Here is a 20,960-nt window from a genome sequence, read left to right as displayed (position 1 = left end):
ATAACACTTACATACTACTTATCCATATGATATATATCATAATCAAGTAATTTTCTGCTGATTTATGAATTTATTTCACAATGTAGTTAGCCGCCTTTTTTTTTAATTTTATATCTTAGTTTTTTATGTTGTATTTTTGACCTAAGTCAAGGGTGCCAAACGTATTAAAAATCATTAAGGCTTATCCACTCTCTCTCCCCCCCCCCCCCCCCCGGGAATCTCAAGAGTATTTATATGCAAAAACACACATACGAATAAGAAGTATTTCTCTTATATGTCTATTTTCTAAAAGGGGACACTAGCTGCAGGACTGTAGCTCCCGGTCTGAAAAAATTCGGATGGACGACCTGGGAGCTACAGTGCCTCCCATAGTAAAAAACTGCAATTTACGGCGCACAAAAAAATGCGCTAGTTTTGGACTGATTAATCTCAATTACGAACACATTCTGTACAAATCTTTGATCCCAAAAAATTCCTCGGACATTTTACTACAGATGTCGTCACTTCACTTGCTTCTGATAGTCTTTTAAACACCATCACCAGCCCTGTAAACTAAAGTAGTGCAAGTTTGTTTACATTTAAAAATGGCGACTCTCGATCTCGACGTAAATTAACATACTTCTTTTTCCGAGGTCGGTTATCATGTTTAAGAAAAAATCTGAGGCAAGTAAAGTGATGATATCAGTAGTAAATTTGCTGAAGAATTTAATGGTACTAATTATTTTTACAGAATTTGTGTGAAAATAAGGTTAATAAGTCCAAAACTAGCGCAATTTTTTGTGCGCCGTAAATTGCAGTTTTTTACTATGGGAGGCACTGTAGCTCCCAGGTCGTCCATCCGAAGTTTTTCAGACCGGGAGCTACAGTCCTGCAGCTAAAGGGGACACCTAATGAGAGAGATATCATATTATGGTGAAAAATTAGTCCTTAAAAACATTTATCTAAAAAAAAATAATTTGACGACTTGCCAATTAACTTTTCACTTTGTTATCGAGCATGCGCAAACATGTACATTTGTTGTTTCTGAACTACACGATAAAATTGAGGTCAAACGTTGGTTAATTAAAAAGTACATAGTAACGAATTTAACTTTGAGCATTCACTCTTGCTTCTTAAATATCTGATTTTTCTATCGATAGTTGAAGATGAATATGGCAACTGTTCAAAATATTCATTATCTTAGTTATTTTTGAGAAGTATTACAAAATAAAGAACAACTTAACTCTTGTACGTTTTGATTAATTCATTCTTAAAGAACAAAACTACTGGCTATGCCTTGCAGAAACAAAAAATAGTGTAAGATCTGCATAGTTTGTACAACGAGTACGAACATGTATACGTGTATCTTTTATCATATGGCAATGTTTACTTACTTGTCTATATGCTCATAAAAATCCCTCTAAATTAGAAATAGCTATTAAATCCAATTGTTAAAGAAATTAAGTATGTTAATCATGATACGCCGTCATTATTGAGCAACTGTTCACCTATAAAAGGTTGCGCCACACCTTTTCTGTACAAAAAACTTCAATCATCTTATCGACCACATTTTTTTTTACCAGCTTTAAAACTACCCAGTAAAGTATCTCATTGTATGCAGTGTATACCCCAATCCAAATTTAAACTACTTTCAGTAAGCATGTAGTAAGATAAAGTTTCCGCTTTCAGTGTTGCTTTCATGGTTTTTGTATTATGTATTAGCAACAGTAAATCTGTGAGTATATATATATATATATATATATATATATATATATATATATATATATATATATATATATATATATATACATGTGTATATATATATATATATATATATAAGTCTAAGCCTGTCTAAGTTTAAATCGACTTGGACATTAAAATACAACTATGTACTTCGAATATCAGCAGCTGCTAATATATTTCCTCTTAGTGGTGTTTTGAATAGCAAGGACAATATTTTATTAAAACCATTCAGCTATAGCAGATCGATTTGTTTTTTAGTCTCTGATTTGCCAGTCGATCGATGTCAACAATGAGAGACTACTTGGTCGACGTGCACTTATCAGAAGCGACACCATTTACAGAATTGTAAGTTTACTTGAAAATTTTTATATCTTATATGTTTTAAAGTGTTCCGTTTTGAAATTTACTAAGTTTGTACAATTTGGACAATAAGCCAAATGATAACTGTATATATCTACATTTATCTCTTGTAGATTTGGAGAAAAGACTTCTTCGTAACTTTGGTAGAGAATGGAGAGGCATTGTTATTACCAGTTGTTAAGAATTTTTTAGAAAACGATGATCGGATGTTATATATGGATTTAAGTTCCAGAGGGCTACCTGTGTGTCAAGAAACATCTCGGTAATCTCAAGAGCAAACTTAAGTTCACATTTTTAGCATCGAATTTGTGTTCAGTAGTCATTGAAGTACAGGAACTTCATATACTTCAAGACTAGAAAAAAGCAATAGATGTCGTGTCTTGCCTATCGCTTTAACATCACCTATCAACTAGTGCATGAGACTATAATACACCGCCTCCCCTGCCACCCTCTATGGATTCTGCCCTTGCTAAGCCTCACCCTGTTTTGTACTTTTTCTCCGCGTTCTTTTATTCTTTGTCCTATTGGGTACCATTTCAGTGCCGTGGTACATCTCGTTTTTTCCATCCTCGGAAAATGATCATCCAGTTCTGTGTTCAAATAAAAAAAACCCCCATAAATTACTCGCTTAAATTGAAAACATCAAATCGCTACAACAACAACACAGATTAATGGTGCAAAAATTAAACAGAAACAAATATGTAATGATGTAGCATTTGAAAATAAATTAAACTGCTTTTTAGCTTTAATGATCCATAGTTGATTTATAATTTTTGTTCATGTTTATACTTCTTTTTAAGAATAGTGTACTGATGTACGTTAGGCAATTACACACATGAAATAAACATTCATCAATTTGCATGATTGTGTTATTTGTATCTGTGCAGAATGTCTTGCTGCTCATCTAATATTTCTGTGAACATCAATTATTGATGTAAAATGATGCATAATTTTAGTGTTATTGACAATTAGCTTTCTGCTGAAAAGACCTAGGAATATTGTATGTTTCGTATGAGTGAATGAGATTGTGTGATAAGAGCAGCACCATCGAATGTATCGAAGCATATTGATTTTTTGGAGTTGATTTTAATCAACTCTCCTATGCAGTTACTCACACAAACCGAAAGTGAAACAGTGTTTGGACCTCAGCACAAATAATTGCAGCTGACAAGACTTAGTTCTTGAAAATAATTGATAAATTTGATGTAATGTATGCTAAAGCATTGTTTTTCAAGGAAACTTATATATAAATACCTTGAAAATAGTCAGATTTTAAATAGTAAGAACAATTAAAATATTTTTTGTAGTCGTATGTATTCCTACGCCAGAGTTCAATATAGTCTCGTTCAACTCGATGCTCTACTGTCTCCATAAATCCTTGTCGGGGATTTACGGTGTCAGCCGAGCGTTTGGTTGAACGAGATTAGAGTTCAATATTACTTGGATCCATACAATTTTCGAGAAATATTTCTATTACTAATACATAGTTTGGTTGAATTAATTTTATCTTTAAACATTATTTAACATGATTCATATGGTTTTTTTTTCGATATTCTTGTCAAAAAAGTCCAAAAATTCATGTTTTAAAAATTCAAATTAGAAACTGCATGTACTTATCATGCAAAATAACATATCAATTTATCATTGATTTCAAAATAAAAAAAACACCGACAAAATCAAATCCCATCAGTTTTTCAGTAATTTGATTATTTGCAGATTCAAACTGTACTACAGCATGACAATGGATTCTAAGTTAAAGAAATGGGTATACTCCTAAAGAATCCTGAAAAAAGTCTTCATATGAAGACAAACAAAATTTCAAGACTCCCACTAACTTTTTCGATGTAAGTTGTTAGTAGGTTTGCAGAATTAAAACTTTCAGAATGCATACGTATACAGATTACTGCTTTAAAAATCGTAACTGGTCATCAAATATATATTATTTATAGAAAAAGTTTTGTCAAGTTAATAAACTACTGACTTAAACTACTTATGTAGTTGTGATACAGTGAACCGTGAACCATCTCAAAAATCAATGAAACGAAATACAAATTCAAAGCGGAGCAACACGGACCTCCAAATATATAGAGGTAGGATCAGGTGCCTAGCTAGGAGGAGTGAGCATCTTCTGTTGACCGGTCACACCTGCCGTGTGCTCGTTGTCGTAATCGGGGGAAAAACCAAAAAACGGAAAAGTCCGTAGACAATTAGATAATTAATTATGGTCTAACAATTAGTATGAAAAACACCAGTCAGCATGCGACTCAGTTGAAGATTGTATTTGCTGACAAGGTTGAATGTCCTGTTTTATCAACTTGTTTTTCAGTAGCTTGTTCCGCCTTACAAACTGTTCATACAAAGAGCATGCCCTTGCGTTTCGAATCAACTGAGAGACAAAAACACCATATGCAGGTGATGAAGGTATATTGCTACATAAGTAAGGAAAGTTGACTATAGAAAATTGAAGTCATCGATTTTATCATAAAGTTTTGTAGTTAGATTGCTATCAATGTCCATTCTCCAGTAAAATATCCAAATATGAAACAGATGACACAGAATCTGTGGTATCTTTTGTTTCAAGTTCACAATTTCATATATATTTCCTTAATTTTCTGAAATTGTAAAGATAAATCCAAACGTTTTCATCAGACCTGAACTATTTGTGAATGTGTCTAAACAGATCCTGTCGTCTACCATTGACTGTACCAACTAAACTGTGTGACGCAGAATAAAATCCAATACTCATTCAATACTTTATCGATCGTTGCCTGTTAAAACCAGGACTTATTCTGTTGAGTTAAATAGCATTTTGACAGGACTTATTCTGTTGAGTTAAATAGCATTTTGATAGGGGGAAATAACACTTGATGATTGACCCTATATTATAAGACCAATTTATGAAAAATTGTTGTGATTATTATTTCTCTTTATTATTTCCTCGTTTTTCATTGCTATTTTCATCATAATAAAACTTGGAGGAAATGTTTTACACTTTCACTCACACATACGTACCCACATTTCTATAAAAAATTATAGTTTCTGATTTTTTTTAACTATCAGTATCTTTTTCAAGCAATATAAGACAGCAACAGAAGAATTTTTCAAGATTTTGCAAATTTACCTGACATCATACAAAGAACCGTACGTACATGTTTATGGTTATAAAATATTTATACGTTTATGTCTTATGTAAACACTGTGTTTCGAAGTACATGTACAACATGTTGCTCAACTTGAGGCAAAGATTAACATTGAAAAGATCGTGAAAAAAAGACTACAGTCGGCATGTCTTTTTTATATTTCCTTTAATAACATTGATTATTGAAGAAACTAGTCATATTTCGAATCGTTCAAGGTATTTCGAATCACAGGTTATTTTTTTTTACATCGTTGATATTAATATAAAAATAGCATGTTCATAATTGGTTGTGTGATACCAACACAAAATAAATAATGTCAGTAAAAAGACCTGCATAATAAACAGTTTGACATAAAGACTATGACATGGGTCTTATGTAATGTGTTCAATGTTAGATTTTAAACACATATTATGGGTTTATCCAATTATGCGCATGTTTAAAATAAAGAAAGCACATTATTTAATATGGTTATCCTGTCTATAACATGGTGTTGTTCCTTAAACCTCGCAGATATTTTAACTTGTAGAATAGTGTTGGTAGTCTTATAAGTACTTGTTTATTTGCTTGAACAACGCCATTCAAAATGAATAGGCAGAAATGATACTATTTTAAACATTAAGGGGCTTCGACAGTCTTATATTACAGCTTTAAGAGTTGTAAATGATTTTTAACGTCTTATTCGTAATATATGTACAATACAGTTTAAAAAAAAAGTTTTTAATGAGAGTCGAAGTAATTAAAGAAATGAAATAAAAATGAAATGCTTTGACAAATATTTGGCTAATTCTACTTTTTGAGGTTATAATATCTTATTTATGAAAGAATGTTTTTATAAAGAATCCAGTAATTCATAGTTTTGATATCTAAGCTATATTATTTTATATATGTGGAAGGTTAGCTATTATTACCATATTTAATATTTGTTGTTAGAGAGTACCATTATCAGAGTATTCAGCAGCTAAGCTTGTGATTGTAAAACCTTGTTCCATAAACAGGTGATCGTTGCAAAGTTATATTTTTTTCTTTATTATATGTACATGTATCTTGAAAAAAAAATGTAATCTACAAAGGAGGTACATTGAAAGTTTCTGTTTTTATTTAATTAAATATTGATATTGATAATGATATAGAGAATATTTCTAGATTTTTATAAATTATTTTCAAGGGCAGTAACTCTTATTGGCCTTGAAAGTATGATGCATTATATTCGGAGTTATCCTTCTTTACCAATAGTTTGATTAGTGAACTCTTACCAGAAATGTATTTCATGAATATGTATTTGAATATGATTTCTTATGCTGAAACTTATTTTTAGGTTTAATCCGATAATCCCTTTATCTGAATAAATAAAGAACCCTTAAGTGGACCTGTTTATCTTTGGGACAAACCCACTACCACAACGTAATAACTAATGAATTAAGGATTTACTATGACGATTATATGTATACTTGTTTCCTATCATATTGCAGGTTCTATGGTATCGCGGTATTTATGTTAACATATAGTAGAAGCGTTGAAATTGACATTTGAGGTCGGGATATTTTTAGACATAGTAAACAGAGGCACGCTGAACATTGCTGATGTATAGAATAGAGGAGATTCATAATAACATAGGTTTCTGAAAATATTTTTTCTTTGATAGATTTTTCCACAAAATGATTTAACTACCGCGATATCACAGGATCAGCTCAGAATTGTAACAGTTACTGAGGTAATCTTGCTTACTATGGAACAAAATAGGAGGTCAGTGGTAATGCAACGTAAACTGTTGTTTCCACTTATGATCAGAAGAGCCCCAAAGGAATATGCAGGTTTGATTTTAAACTTGAGTTATTTACTGATGAGGAAGGGAGTGGTTTGGTTTTAAACTTGGGTTATTTACTGATGAGGAAGGGAGTGCCATATTAATGACAAAGTTGTGGCTGGGGATATCCACTTGATTACCGTGCATATCCATGTTGGGGGGGACTAGGCCCAACAGAATTTCAAATGGATAACAAGCAACACACCGATAGATAGCATCTTCATATGTTATGTTTAAACTTTCAATACTGTAATGTGCAAACCCATAATACATTGTCTCTCCTTATCTCCTCTTGGTGAAAAATTAACATAAAGACAAATCATAGGAGGCAAGCACGTTTTCCTCATGGTCAGCCTGTACACTATGGGAATACCGAGGCTGTGGTTGTTGCTTTGATTTAGCACTCAAAAGAATTCAATAAATGTGTAAGTGATTAGTAATATCATCAGTCTCACACTGTTTTGCAAGACTTGAGTAGATATAGGAGTAAAATCAATGAAAGAAGAGGTTTTCCATTATCCAGTGTCCAGCCCTACATACGTACCTCTACTTTTAACTAATTTAATCCTGATCAGTCTTGACATCCTTCATTTTATTCTTTTTGTACCAAAACTTTAGATTGTCTAACATTTTTTTTTTTAACTTTTCTACTTTTTGAGTACGAAGTTCTGCCTTTAAATTTCAGGATGTTCCATTTTGTTATATTGTGCAGTGAAAAAATGACAATAACAAACCGTCAACCATCTTGAAAATCCAAAAAACGAAATACAAATTCAAAGCAGAGCCACACGGACCTCCATGAAGATAGAGGTTGGATCAGGTGTCTAGGACGAGTGAACATCCTCTGCTGACCGGTCTTACCTGCCATGCTCCTTGTTACAACTGGGCATGTCATAATTGAGTTAAATGTCAAAGCAAAAAACGAAATGTTGATAATTTGGTTTGTTTGTGATGGTCAAAATACAAACCTTGAGCCAACACAGACACCCATTTCATTGGAGGTAGGATCAGGTCCATAGGAGGAGTGAGCATTCTCTGCTGACCGGTCACATCCGCCGTGTGCTCTTTGTCGTAATCGGGAAAAAACTGGAAAAGTCCGTAGACAATAAGGTGATTAATTATAATATAACAATTTGTATGAAAAACGTCAGGCAGCATGCGACCCAGTGGAAGATTGTATTTGCTGACAAGGTCTTTGCATCTACCATAACACTTACGAAAAGATGACTTCAAACGAGACTGTTGGTAGTGTTTCTATCAAGTACAGTGTTTCTTCCTCAATCATTGTGGTTAAAGTAATGCTGATGTATTTTCTTTCTTTCTTTTTCTTTTGACATGAAAAGTTAATTGTGTCAATTACCAATCAAAGGGCCAGATCTCAGACATTTGTGCACATGTTTTAAAAAAATTGTCGTTCTTTGAAAGTAACGCAGATATGTCTTTGGAATATATAATTATTAGATCGTCGAAGGGCACTGTGTGCGTTTAAAAATATGATGTTTAAGTTAACAAAAATTAAGCACCATTATGATAGTTGTTTATATTTTTTACTACTTAATTAGAAAATTATGATTAAAAATAACATGAGATCGAAAGTAGACATTTAAAGACCGCGTGGGGGCGCTTGAAAGCGTCTTTATACTTCAGGCGTTTGGGAAGATTCTGAAGGATGCCGACTTGTATAGAAAGGATGATACAAGACGAAGTAAGAGTAAGTTGAAGACTTAATGGTCACAAAAAATATGTGCGTTTAATTACATCCAAAATCCTCTAATTATCTTTAGCTTCTTTCAGTAAAATACATGTAGACTGTTGATGGTAATACACTGTTTTGTTTCATCGTCCATTATTTTGTACCTAATCTTACTATGTGAATACTGCAGATATAATAAGAACAATCCTGACATAAAAATATCATTGTAAAATGAAATTTTAAAAAATATTATGATTGATTTTTAATTTGCAAATGGAACAAATTCGGGAACAAAGACTTGGCCTTATTTCCACAATTTGTTTTCTCCGCGCATGCGCAGTTATTAAAATATGTCCAACATAAATCAATTTAATCAATTTAAATGTGTTTAATGCTAAAGTTGGAAAGGAAGTTTAGTCTTTTCTATACTTATGACTATTTTCCTACATTCACATACACAAGGCAGATATATAACTGTTTTCCCAAAATGTTAAACGGCGCTAAAATTGATTTCAATTCTCTATGTTTTATAATGACGTCTTGGAAAGAATAAAGAATATTCTTTGACGGGGCCATCATTATTTCAGATCTAGAAAAAAATCATAATCAGGCGACATTACCTTTTATTTTATACTATATAACTCTTACACATGTCAGTATAATACTTACTTAAACTACGTATGTAGTTGTGATACAATTCCTCTTACAATCAAACCAGTATATTCCCTTTATTTGTAAAATATACGACGCAACATAAATCCAAACGTTTTCATTCAGACCGTAACTATTTGTGAATACATCTAAACAGATCCTGTCGTCACCCATAAAATATACCAGCCAATCCGTGGACGCAGTATAAAATTCAATACTTAAATATGTTCAATACTTCCATGATCGATCGCGGCCTTTTAAATACCACCTCCAGACTCCATCTGGTGTGTTCAATAGCTTTTTCAGGGGGAAATAACACTTAATGACTAACGCTGGGTTATATATATTTAAAACTATGAGGCCCATCGATGCAAAATGTAGTTATTTTTCCTCGTTTATTTATATTGTCATTATAATACATTATAATACATATAATACATACCGATTACGACAAAGAGCACACGGCGGATGTGACTGGTCAGCAGAGGATGCTCATACCTCCTAGGCACCTGATCCTACCTCTATCTATTTGTAGGTCCGTGTTGCTCTGCTTTGAATTTGTATTCCGTTTTATGGATTTTTGAGATGTTTCACGGTTTTTATTGCAATTTTTTTCATTGTAAAATAAGAAGGAAATATTCTATTCACACATAAGCACGTCTATGATAGTTAAAACATTTCTAAGCATCTCTAAAGTCTCTAATTTTTGAAAACTTTTCAGCAGCTTTTTCAAGCAATAGAAAACAGCAACAATGAAATTCTTCGAGATTTTGCAAATTTACCTGGCATTATGCAAAGAATCGTACGTACTTGTAAATTTTTACGGTTTTAAAATATCCATGCTTTCATTTCTTTTTGTTTGTTTTAAAGTACATGTGGCTCAGCTTAAGGTGGTATGGGACTCTTCCATGTTGTGACGGGGTGTTTATTGAAATAAACAATAAAACCAAGTGTAATTATATAAGTGGTTTCTTTCCAAATATTGTCATATATCAGCGTAACGTAATGGGTTAGAGGGTTTCCTACGAATCTATAAGTCATAAGTTCAAATCCCACTAGGATTTTACAATGATTGATTCTCTAAATATATTTAAAAGCTCATTTGGTTAAACATTGTAAAATCTGACAATTCTTCACCGCTGAAAGTATTCAATTATAATGTACTTTAATCCACATTAATGTCGACAGACATCCCACACTACCTAAAGGCAAAGATAAAAAAATGGGTGTTTTGACATTGAAAGGTTAGAGATAACGTGCAATTTCGAATCGTTTCGGGGTATTTCGAATCTCATTTAAGCACCTCTGATGCAACATATGTGAATAACATGTAATATATATATATATATATATATATATATATATATATATATATATATATATATATATATATATATATATATATATATATATATATATATATATATATATATATATATTCAATATATGTCGCTTTTTCTTGCAGGTTTGGAGGAAAGATTACTTCCGATCCCTTCTAGTAGAGAGAAATATACCGATGATTGCAGTCATTGAGTATTTTTCAGGGCAAAATGACAGGCTTTTAAACCTAGATATATCCCACCGTGGGCTTCCTGTCTGTCAAGACACCTTCCGGTGAATCAATGGAACTTATAAAAATTTGTCTTTGTTAAGTATAATTAGCTATAGAAAACATGATTGATCGATTTGATTTGAATGTCACCGATTGGAGTAGTTTGAAACACTGTATATTATATTCAAAATGTCATGATGAGTTTGATAAAATAATAACAGGATGATGACAAGGGAATTTGTTATACATGTATTGCTTAAATGGGAAACATATATTCATGTAAACAATGATAACATACTTGGTCTCTTTTACAACCGGTGACTGGTATGTTTGATTAAGATTACCGGATACAACGACCGAAAGTTTAACAATTTCAAGCTGAAGGATGAGATCGTGTAATAAGAAAAGACAAACTAAACGGTCCTCTATCTCGTGTGCATTTGTAATAGTTGGAAGGTTTTTATATTATATTAAATTATATATTAAAATGTTGCTTAAGTGTTTACGCCACATTGGTTGTCTATTAACTTCTTCAAAATATGTTGGTGCATGTAACAATTTAACTTTTGCTAATTTTCTCATATTCTGTTTTTTATTTAATGTCAGTTAACGTTACATCTAATTTGATTAAATGATTAATCAAATCCTTTGAAAAGGAGTTAAGGTCTTTTGCACTGGAGTGTAAACGCAATAAAAAAAAACACCCCCCCCCCCCCAAAAAAAAAAAACCAACAACACAACATCAACAAACTAACAAACAAAAAACTAAAACAAACAAACAATCAGAAAAAACACCCCACCCCCCAAAAAACCAAAAACCCCACAATAAATATAAAAGAAAGACAAAAGAGAATCAAAACAAACCAAATGAAAAAAAACCCAACAACTTATGTTGCCTAAATAAATGATTTGTAAGATGAATATATTTTATTCTGGATTTTAAGTTAAAAACACAAACTAGTCTTCGATTGTGTTTCCATTTTGAATACTTTGCTCATTTCTATTAAACAGACTGAACAATGTCGAAAGTTGTTATTTTTCTATGACATCTTATATAATTTTTCAAGAAGTCAAATCAGCAACCATTTATAACTATGTTTTGATGTTGCCTTTCTATTATTTCAGCTGAAAATATTTTTATAGGTCTTTGGATGCTATATTCACATGTATTTGTTTTGAAATTTAAACGAACAATAGGTAAAGCATTGATGATTAGGTATGATTATTTCAAATCTAACAAGATTTAAGATTGTTTTCTGCCGAATCTAGCAGACATCTTAGATATACTTTATGTTGATTATCTTGATGGTAATTACATGTTCCAAGTTGCAGAGTTTATTAAATGAATATGATTTACCTTATTCCATTGAAGTCTATAAAAAAAGCGTATTGCCCAAACATGATATATATGTTTTGTATACTTTTAACTTTATAAGATGTCCATACCGCTATTCATCACGGTGAAACATTTCTTCAATGATTACAAGTTATTGTAAAATGTGCAAATAAGTGTACTCCTATTAATATGTCTTACATATGTCGTCCAAATGATGTAACTAGATTACATTTTATCATGCAATTAATGCAATCATTATCAGTAAAACGAGCGATTACTCTTTTAGGACATTTCTAACTAATTATGAAGAGTTGTTTCATCTTTGGTGATAAACAAGACATGGACGTCAATATATTGATAATTATGATGACATTTCATTAAAAAATGCAACTTTCTTTATTTAGTTAATTTTAAGGAAGCAGACTATCTTTACTTTTTCATTGCGCTTGTTTTTACGCATTTTTACTAAAATGCAATGTATTTATAAATTTTATGAAACCGTTTCGATACCATTTTAAAATTGAACACAATTTATATTCTTAATGAAAATGTCATTTTATAAACAATTAGTTCGTTGTTCGGTAGATGAGAGTTGCCATTATGTTTCATTATTAAAATATACATTTTTGAGAAGTGATATATCTAAATATTTGTTTTAAAACAAATTAAGATTTATATTTGATTCCATGTCAATGAATAAGTGCTAAGTGATCATGTTTCCTTTTTGACGATTTGATTCATATAGATTCTTTGTGTATTTTTATCAATTTCTTCTTCTTTGGTGTAGTTTTTGGTGCTTTTAGGTAAAACAATATGCATTTTGTGAATTGCCCGGCTAGTGAAACGTCTACCATTGTTCACATTTAAGGCCGTTGATACACGCAATAGAAAAAGTTGTCATTTTAATATATGACTCTTATACTGTTATATCTAAAGATATGTTCTTTTAACAATAACTTAATGAAGATTCAATAAATCACACAAGTAGATGTTAATTCTCAGAAATATATATATCGTAAAACTTGCTTGACATTTCTCGTCCAACAAAACAGAAGACTCATCTTACCGCTGTGTGCAAGATCAACTTAAATTAATGTCTTTTGATTAGATTTGATGAGTAGAACAGTGTTAGTATAGGTACCTGTCAAACGTCCTATCTCAGTAGTTGCACTTAATTGTGATCCGGCTGAAACATGTATATGTAGCTTTAAAAATAAGTCAAATATGAAGTGTAATCTAGTTTTGAATTTCATGTAACAAAAGAGATTTGAAGAACATGAGCAAGTTAACTATTTTCAGAACATTAACCCATTTTTCATGAGAGTTGAACAGACTTTATAATTTCTTGATCAAAACTTGCTTACATGTCAAATATAGAAATAAATGATATATATATTTTCAGATAAGTCTGTAAAAATGACATTTATATCAAGGCACCTATTTAGGCTGTCATGGGCCTCGATAAGACAAAACTTTCATCTCTCAAGAACTACAAAGCTACTATTTGTGATATTATTATTGAAGCATCCCAGAGTTTGTAGATTCTACATTGTTAAAGCTATAACCACCTAGCAAATATCAGAGCCCTGTAAAGGGTTCATGTTTCAACATTGAAATATATATAGAAAGCTGTGCAGAACCTTTTTTGGGGGGAACTACGATATTATCATTTATGATATTACTTTGCAGGCAATTTAAAACATTCAGATTCTAAATTGTTTCAATCAAGACCCTTAGGCTAATACTTGGGTTTTAACAGAGGGTTCAGAATTAAAAATAAAAATATATAGAAAAAAGTGTTCACCAATCTTCTTCTCATGAGCTACAATGCTACAGTTTATGATATTACTTTGCAAGCATATTCTGAAAATGTATATTCTAAATCGTTAGAACCGTGACTCCGGGTCTATCCTGGGGCTTAGGAAGGAAGGATGTTTAAACTTAAAAAATATTCAAGGGTTGATGTTTACAATTCTTTTTCTCAAACGTTTCAATGCTACATTTTGTAATATTACAATACAAGCATCCTAATAGTATGTTTATTCTTGTTTAAACTATGAACCTATGCCAAAACTGGGGCTCTATGAGGGGGCTCAAAGTCCAACAAAGAAAAGGGCCTAGGATAATAAGATGGTCAGTTGGTGTATCATAGAACATATGTTCTCTCTATAAACTTTGTTTATAAATTGAACTATACAATATTTATTTTGCTCATAGTTTGCTTGGATCATTTTAGGCTGTTTCTGACTCGTGAGGAGAGATAAATTCATTCAAATACAAAATGTAATGTCATTTTTAGAAGAGAAAATCTTATTTTTAAACGATCTTTAATTTTTACGTTACATATTCATATGGTAAAAATAAAGTTCGTTTTGTTGTTTTAGTGTTTGAGAAGATATTTACAAGATTTTTTTTACAAGAATGAAAATATTTATTGCACCCCTCTTCCTTGCGGCCAAACTCTACCCCAGTAGATCACGATTTGAACAAACTTGAATCCACATAACCATTAGTTTTTCTGATCAAATGGTTTTTGAAGTGAATGTTTCATTTTGAAATAGTACATTTTCCATGTTTAGTACTTTGATTATATTTTTAAATTGAAAAAAGCAGAATAAAAATCACCATATTGATAAATTAACCGAAAAGGATATATCAAATTTTCAAAGAATCTTCGCTGTAAATCGCACATATTATAAATATATTTCATTCCAAATAATTTGATCAAATATGAACTCCATAATCTTCGGTGCGGTAAAGTCGCCATTGGGGACAGGGTTTTACAAAGGAATATAAAGAGAACATTGTTTAAATTTCTTCTTCTAAAAACGTTAAGGCCAAAAAAATACATCTTCTGTGGAAGCATTCTTAGGTAGTTTTAATTGAAGAAATTTGGCTTGATCTGAAAGGAGCATGGTCACAATTTTGGTAGAAAACTATTTTTGCCGATTTTAAATGTTTACAATGCTTCACTAGGGCATTTTTAAAAAGGCAACCAAAATTTGAGTGCCATGCGTTGAGTTATAAGCGAGTTACAGAGCTATCAATTTTCTGCAATGTAAACAAAGCCTTTGTTTACATTTTGAATGATAAAGGGAAAATTCCAGTTTTAGGAGACTTAAAATGAATGTTAATTGTTAGAAACTGTCTATACATGTATATGCTGAAAATGAATAGGAAGATAGACAAATCAGTTTGAAAAAGAATTTTTACTAGTATATTGAACGTACGTAAACAAAAAGAGGGCACGATTCCTTTTTTCATGACACAGAATCGTGAGCCCTGTATCTTGCTTATAACGCTATGACTACATTAAAATTATGTATGCTCAAACATGATATACCATGTATATATAGATATAGAGATATCATGCATGGAATATATGCAAATCATGCATTTATTCCAAGTAATTTACATTCCTCTAAAACCTTTTTAAACATCATGAATTTTCTGTTTTAACATTTCTTGAATTGAGGATGCTTGCTCACAATTGCATATCCTCACTTGGTCACTTAGATCAATATCTATATAGTAATGTATAAAAAAGTATAATGGTTAAATATGGTGATTAAAGTGTTAATAAAACAATGAAAAAATGATATGCGTACTCTGCCATTTTACTATTTTTCTCTGCATTCTCAAGATTATTGAAAAAAGTAATTGTCAAACTGTAACAACATACAAAACGTAGAAAAATTGAGGTTTTCATTTATTTTTGAAAAACATGAGAGGGTTTTTGTTCTATGCTATACATCATCTTTATACGTATAAATAAAGTCGTTTCAAGTAGTCAAATATATTGCACGTGTTCTTGTAATTTTTATTTCAGATACACCATGTATCCTTCTGATAATATGTTGATCTTGTTCTGAAAATTGGCAATCCCATATTCGAAGACAGAAACAAAAGGTGACCAGGTTAGCAAAGCTGAAATTGAAAAAAAATAATGATAATGGTTATATTAAAATGTTTTAAAATTTTGAAATAATATACTAGATATCATTTGAATCATACATGTATTTTTTAAAAAACATATACAATGCATTATTTTATTAGCTCACCAAGTCGTAGTCGGGGGTAGTTTATGCTATACGTCCGGCGTCGGCGTCCGAACCTGGTTTAAGTTTTTGTTACAGGTTCTTACTTGTCCTAACTTCCACAAACTTGCATGGATGCTGCATCTGGACCTACTTCTGGACTTGAAAGACTCTGATACTGAATCTGGGCCATGAATTTCAAATGCCGGTGTAGGTTAAGATTTTTGGAGCAGGTTAAAGTTTTTATTGCTGGTGCCCTTTGATGACAATTTCTTAGTGACTGCTGGTCCTAACTTTACCAAACTTGCACTTATGACACTGATGCACCTGCCAGGCTTGAATACTGAATCTGAGCAATAGGTTACAGATGCTGGATGAGGTTAAGGTTTTAAGAGATGGTTAAAGTTTTTGGAGCAGGTGCCCTCTGAAGATTATATCTTAATTATAACTGGTCCTTAATTCACCAAACTTGCATGGATGGTGCGTCTAATGATACTGATATACCTGACAGGCTTAAATACTGAATCTGATGCACTTGACAGGCTTGAATGCTGTATCTGAGCCATAGGTTACGGATGCTGAATGAGGTTTAGTTTTTTGGAACAGGTCACATGTTTAATAGATAATAGTACTATTTCAAATTTGAATAGTTGATTTTATTATGATACAAATGAATCGCAGAAGTAAATTCAGATGCCTGATTTACACAGCAGGCGCTTATGGATAAATCTTTGATCCGCCACAGGTTGCAAACAAAATGGCGTCTTACAAGCCAGCAGACGCTCGGCTTTCTTTCTATTGTGTAGTAGGAATTGTATCTTGCGTATTTTTGTTAATTATCATAACACGGAGGTAAATATTCTTCGAATTTGGACCTAAACAAAAAAATGCCCTGTCATCAAAATGGATTACAAGTCAAAGATTCAGTGGCATGTGTCATCGCACGGATACAGCTGAGATACGTTTTTTAGGCTTACCTTTGTTAACTTGGGTTCCGAACTGTTTAAAGTAGATTTTCTTCATTACAAACTCTTATAGTGTTTTCAAAATTCTATTATTTATTTATTAATTTTGGTTTGTAGCTGAAAACTACGAATAGATAGCGGAAATCTTGCTGTTTTTATAACTAACGGCAATAATGGGCATTCGGCAATAATGGTTAATTGCACGTTAGAGTTCGGTATGCGTCGTTCAACTTCGATCTCTGAGTATGACGTCAAATAGTACGTCGACGTCAGCTTGTGATACAAACAGAATATGATATAAAAATTGCTGTATACCAGCCCTCGAGCCTGACGGCTCTCAGGCTGATATACAGCGACCTCAATGGCTAATATAGGATGCAATATAAAAATGTCCATGTAATAATCTATATATCACATGATATTGTATCATATGATATGATTAAATGGTGTATCAAATTGTATTGTATCATATGATACAATATCATGTATTGTATCAATATCATGTAATACAATACCGCCATCTTTGAGATTAATCAACCCAATATATTTCCGTAGTGAATCAGTAACTAACCTAATACTGTGGTTTCATTAATTTTCAAGGGTATCAATTTTCGTGGATAAAGTGAAAATCACAATTTCAAGGATACGTAAATTCGTGGCCAATGACCCTATCAATACAAAATGTTACCAAAATTTGCACTTCAATGAACATATAATTTCGTGGATCAAATAAATAACGAAATCCACGAAGATTGGTATTCAACGAATATTGATGAAACCACAGTAAGTGTTTTGTTTTCCCGTGGTCTATCAAGCGACTTATTTATTCACAAATGGAGATGATCTACGCAAAGCAATGTACAAGATGCCTCACACCTCGTCCAATTTCTTCAAAGTTTTCAATCTCACCTTTCAAATACTCTTTCAAAATCTTTGCTTCACCCATGTTTACTTACAATGTTTTGTTGCTATTCAATTTTAAATGTTTTCTCCCTTTCCTCTGCAAAGATTTGAGCAAATGTCGACGCTGCCATTTTGTTTTGCTCCAGACAAAACAATGTGACGTCAATATTCTAAGGGTAACTACTCTATTTTTAAAGAATTTCAAAGGGCAACTACTCCAAATAATTTAAGAACTTATTGCATGTGGTTAATGTATTAAATACTATGAAATGTCGAAATGAGTAAGCGAAGCGTCGACCAATGACGGCCATATTGCCTAATATTGTTTCTCACAGAATAAATATAGAGATATATGAGGCAATCTCGTGCTTTGTTTAAACGATGAAAATGTGACATTTCAGTCCAAGGGAAAACAAAATATCATACGGTATAAAATTTTGATGTATCATGTGATATGATATTGTTTCATATAAATACAATACTGTATCATATATTATGTATTATGATATTGTATTATGTGATCAAATACAATATTGTATAACTCAATACAATGTTAAATCATATGTTACAATTTCATATTGTATCATTATTTATTACAGTATTTTATTGTATTATATGATATATATTCTAAGTATCATAGGATGCATTATCGTATTTTATATTATTGTATTAATAAACATTGTATCTTATAATACAGTATGAATATCATAATTTTTTTAACATATGATATAGTAATAAGATATTGTGTCAAAACAGTAGCCATGTTTAAACAAGATCATTAACTATGATTTTCATTTAAAGGGACATGGTCACGATTTTGGTCAAATTTATTTTTCTTTTTTTATTGCTAACCATGCCTTAAGAATGCATATCTAATGATCATATGAAATTTGAGAATCAGTCGTAGAGTTTAAAGCAAGATACAGGGCTTACAATTCTTTGTCATGTAAACGAGTCTCGTGCCGTGTTTTTGTTTACATAGGTTCAATATAAAAGTACAACATCCTTTCCAAACTGATTTGTCTAATTAATTTTAAGTAAAAATAAACTATAAATAAACTGTTCCTAACTTTTAACACATTCATTTTAGGTCTAAAACTGGAATTTTCACTCCATTTTCATTTTCATTCAAAATGTTAACAAAAGCTTTGTTTACATAGCATGGAATTGTAAGCTCTTTAACTCGCTTATAACTCAACAAATGGCTTATAAGTTTTGTTTACCTATTAAAAATACATCAATACAGTATTGTAGATATCAAAATCGAAAAATTATTTTTTGACAAAAACTGTGATCATGCTTCTTTAATATGATAAAAGTAATCTTATATAGGTGATGCTTCATAAAGGTGATGCCTCGTCTCGATTAGCTTGTAACCAGTGATTACATATGAACTTTCTATAACTTTGTGAAGGTTGTTTTTACCAGAGTATTGGAATAAGACTTCTCAGCTGACTAACTCTGTGGTTTAATATGACCTTATCACCACTTAACCAGAGCACGAAAATAACGCCATACAGTAAATGGCCAAACAAAGGACTATGTGTGGTATTTTTTGCCCCCAAAATTAAAGTTTTATAAAAAGCTTTAAAAATAAGGTGGAAGATAGTTGATATCGTATTGAAAAGAATTTTGTAAAACGTTATCACCACAGTGACGTCATAATATAGAAATGACGTCATAAAGATTGTCTTATTTTGATAAATTGGCGTTTTGAATCAAAATATAGGTGTTTTCCGGTGGTTTACGACTGGGAAACATTGAGCGCAGGCTTGCTTAAGTACCATATTTAGGTATAATATGTTAAATTCTATGAAGAAAAATATGTTTAAATCGTACTTTAGCAGACCTGCACTCCACACTTCCGAATGCAAAATGTAAAGAAAAAATAAGATTATTTTCATTTATTTATAAAATTGCGGGATCGGCCATTTAGGTGACGTCATAGATAAACAGCGAATGAGAAATGATGACTAAAATGAAGATTAAAGTGATAGGCATCCTCTGTACAATGTTTTATGAAGATATGATTTTTAAACTGTCATTTCACGGTATTTGCGCAAAATGAGCCGCGGCGTCTCTTTAATATTTATACTTCATAGCATCCAGGGGCCCGTTTCTCAAAAATGGGTAAATCTGGGCCTAAGTTAGTCCGACTAAGGAAGTTACGCCAATATTTAGTCGGGTCTAAGTTGCGTTTCTGAAAGAGGCGTAAGTTAGAGTTTAAAAGTCGAAAAACTTAGACATCTCCGCTGAGTACTAAGCATGCGCATATCGTATTTTGTTTTGCTTTGAGGCTATGATTATATGTGGTGGATCAATTTTCCAATTCAAAGAACATGTAGTACCCGAAAGTATGCATGTTATACTTTATCACTGAATGTGCATATTTCAAGCTGTTCATGACATTTTATATCAATAAATGTAGAACAAATGCCTATACACTTTTTAACATAATGAAATTTTAGAGAAAAACAGTTGATATGAAAGCGGCATATATCAGAGGTTTCTGAAACCAAATATGTGACAATCAAATGCATTGTAGATGATATTGAGGCACAATCTTACATATTAATTGAACGAAACAATGCATAGAAATTAACTTCAATGTTCGTGTAAACGTCAAATATTTATAGGATACAGGGACAAGGTACAGTGGATATGCCCCAATACGTCAGTTTGATTCATAGACACTTTTGATTTTAGACATTTTCAGATGCTGGGATAAGGCTTGATTCTTTTTTATGAATTCACTATGATATTTATAGAAAATAATATGACCATGAATACAGGCACG

At 31.7% G+C, this 20,960-nt stretch overlaps 1 protein-coding gene and 1 long non-coding RNA gene across 11 annotated transcripts in view; one reads left to right on the top strand and one right to left on the bottom strand.

The window, feature by feature from the left end:
• Nucleotides 1–9,658, bottom strand: part of LOC117681361 (uncharacterized) — a 38,425-nt gene extending 28,767 nt beyond the window's left edge. For 6 of the 9 annotated variants that reach the window (XM_066076814.1, XM_066076816.1, XM_066076815.1 and 3 more), the window contains exons 1-3: nt 9,389–9,658; nt 7,995–8,112; nt 2,563–2,672 (exon numbers count right to left, since the gene is read on the bottom strand). In XM_066076814.1, coding sequence (XP_065932886.1) covers nt 2,563–2,672; nt 7,995–8,058 — 174 coding nt within the window. In that variant the 5' untranslated portion in view covers nt 8,059–8,112; nt 9,389–9,658. Of the gene's footprint in view, nt 1–2,562; nt 2,673–7,994; nt 8,113–8,243; nt 8,354–9,388 lie in introns of all 9 variants that reach the window. The other 3 variants (XM_066076817.1, XR_010711177.1, XR_010711176.1) reach the window with 3 other exon arrangements.
• Nucleotides 7,301–11,298, top strand: LOC117681360 (uncharacterized). Of its 2 annotated transcripts, none has more exons than XR_010711179.1 (3): nt 7,301–7,451; nt 10,092–10,172; nt 10,836–11,298. It is a non-coding gene; the product is annotated as an uncharacterized lncRNA (long non-coding RNA). The 2 variants fall into 2 exon arrangements; XR_004596012.2 differs by lacking the exon at nt 7,301–7,451 and adding an exon at nt 8,627–8,737.
• The last annotated feature ends 9,662 nt before the right edge of the window (nt 11,299–20,960 follow it).

The sequence above is a fragment of the Magallana gigas genome, chromosome 2 (assembly GCF_963853765.1).
Source record: "Magallana gigas chromosome 2, xbMagGiga1.1, whole genome shotgun sequence".
Classification (NCBI taxonomy): Eukaryota; Metazoa; Mollusca; class Bivalvia; order Ostreida; family Ostreidae; genus Magallana; species Magallana gigas.
This window is presented reverse-complemented; position numbering and strand designations above follow the sequence as displayed.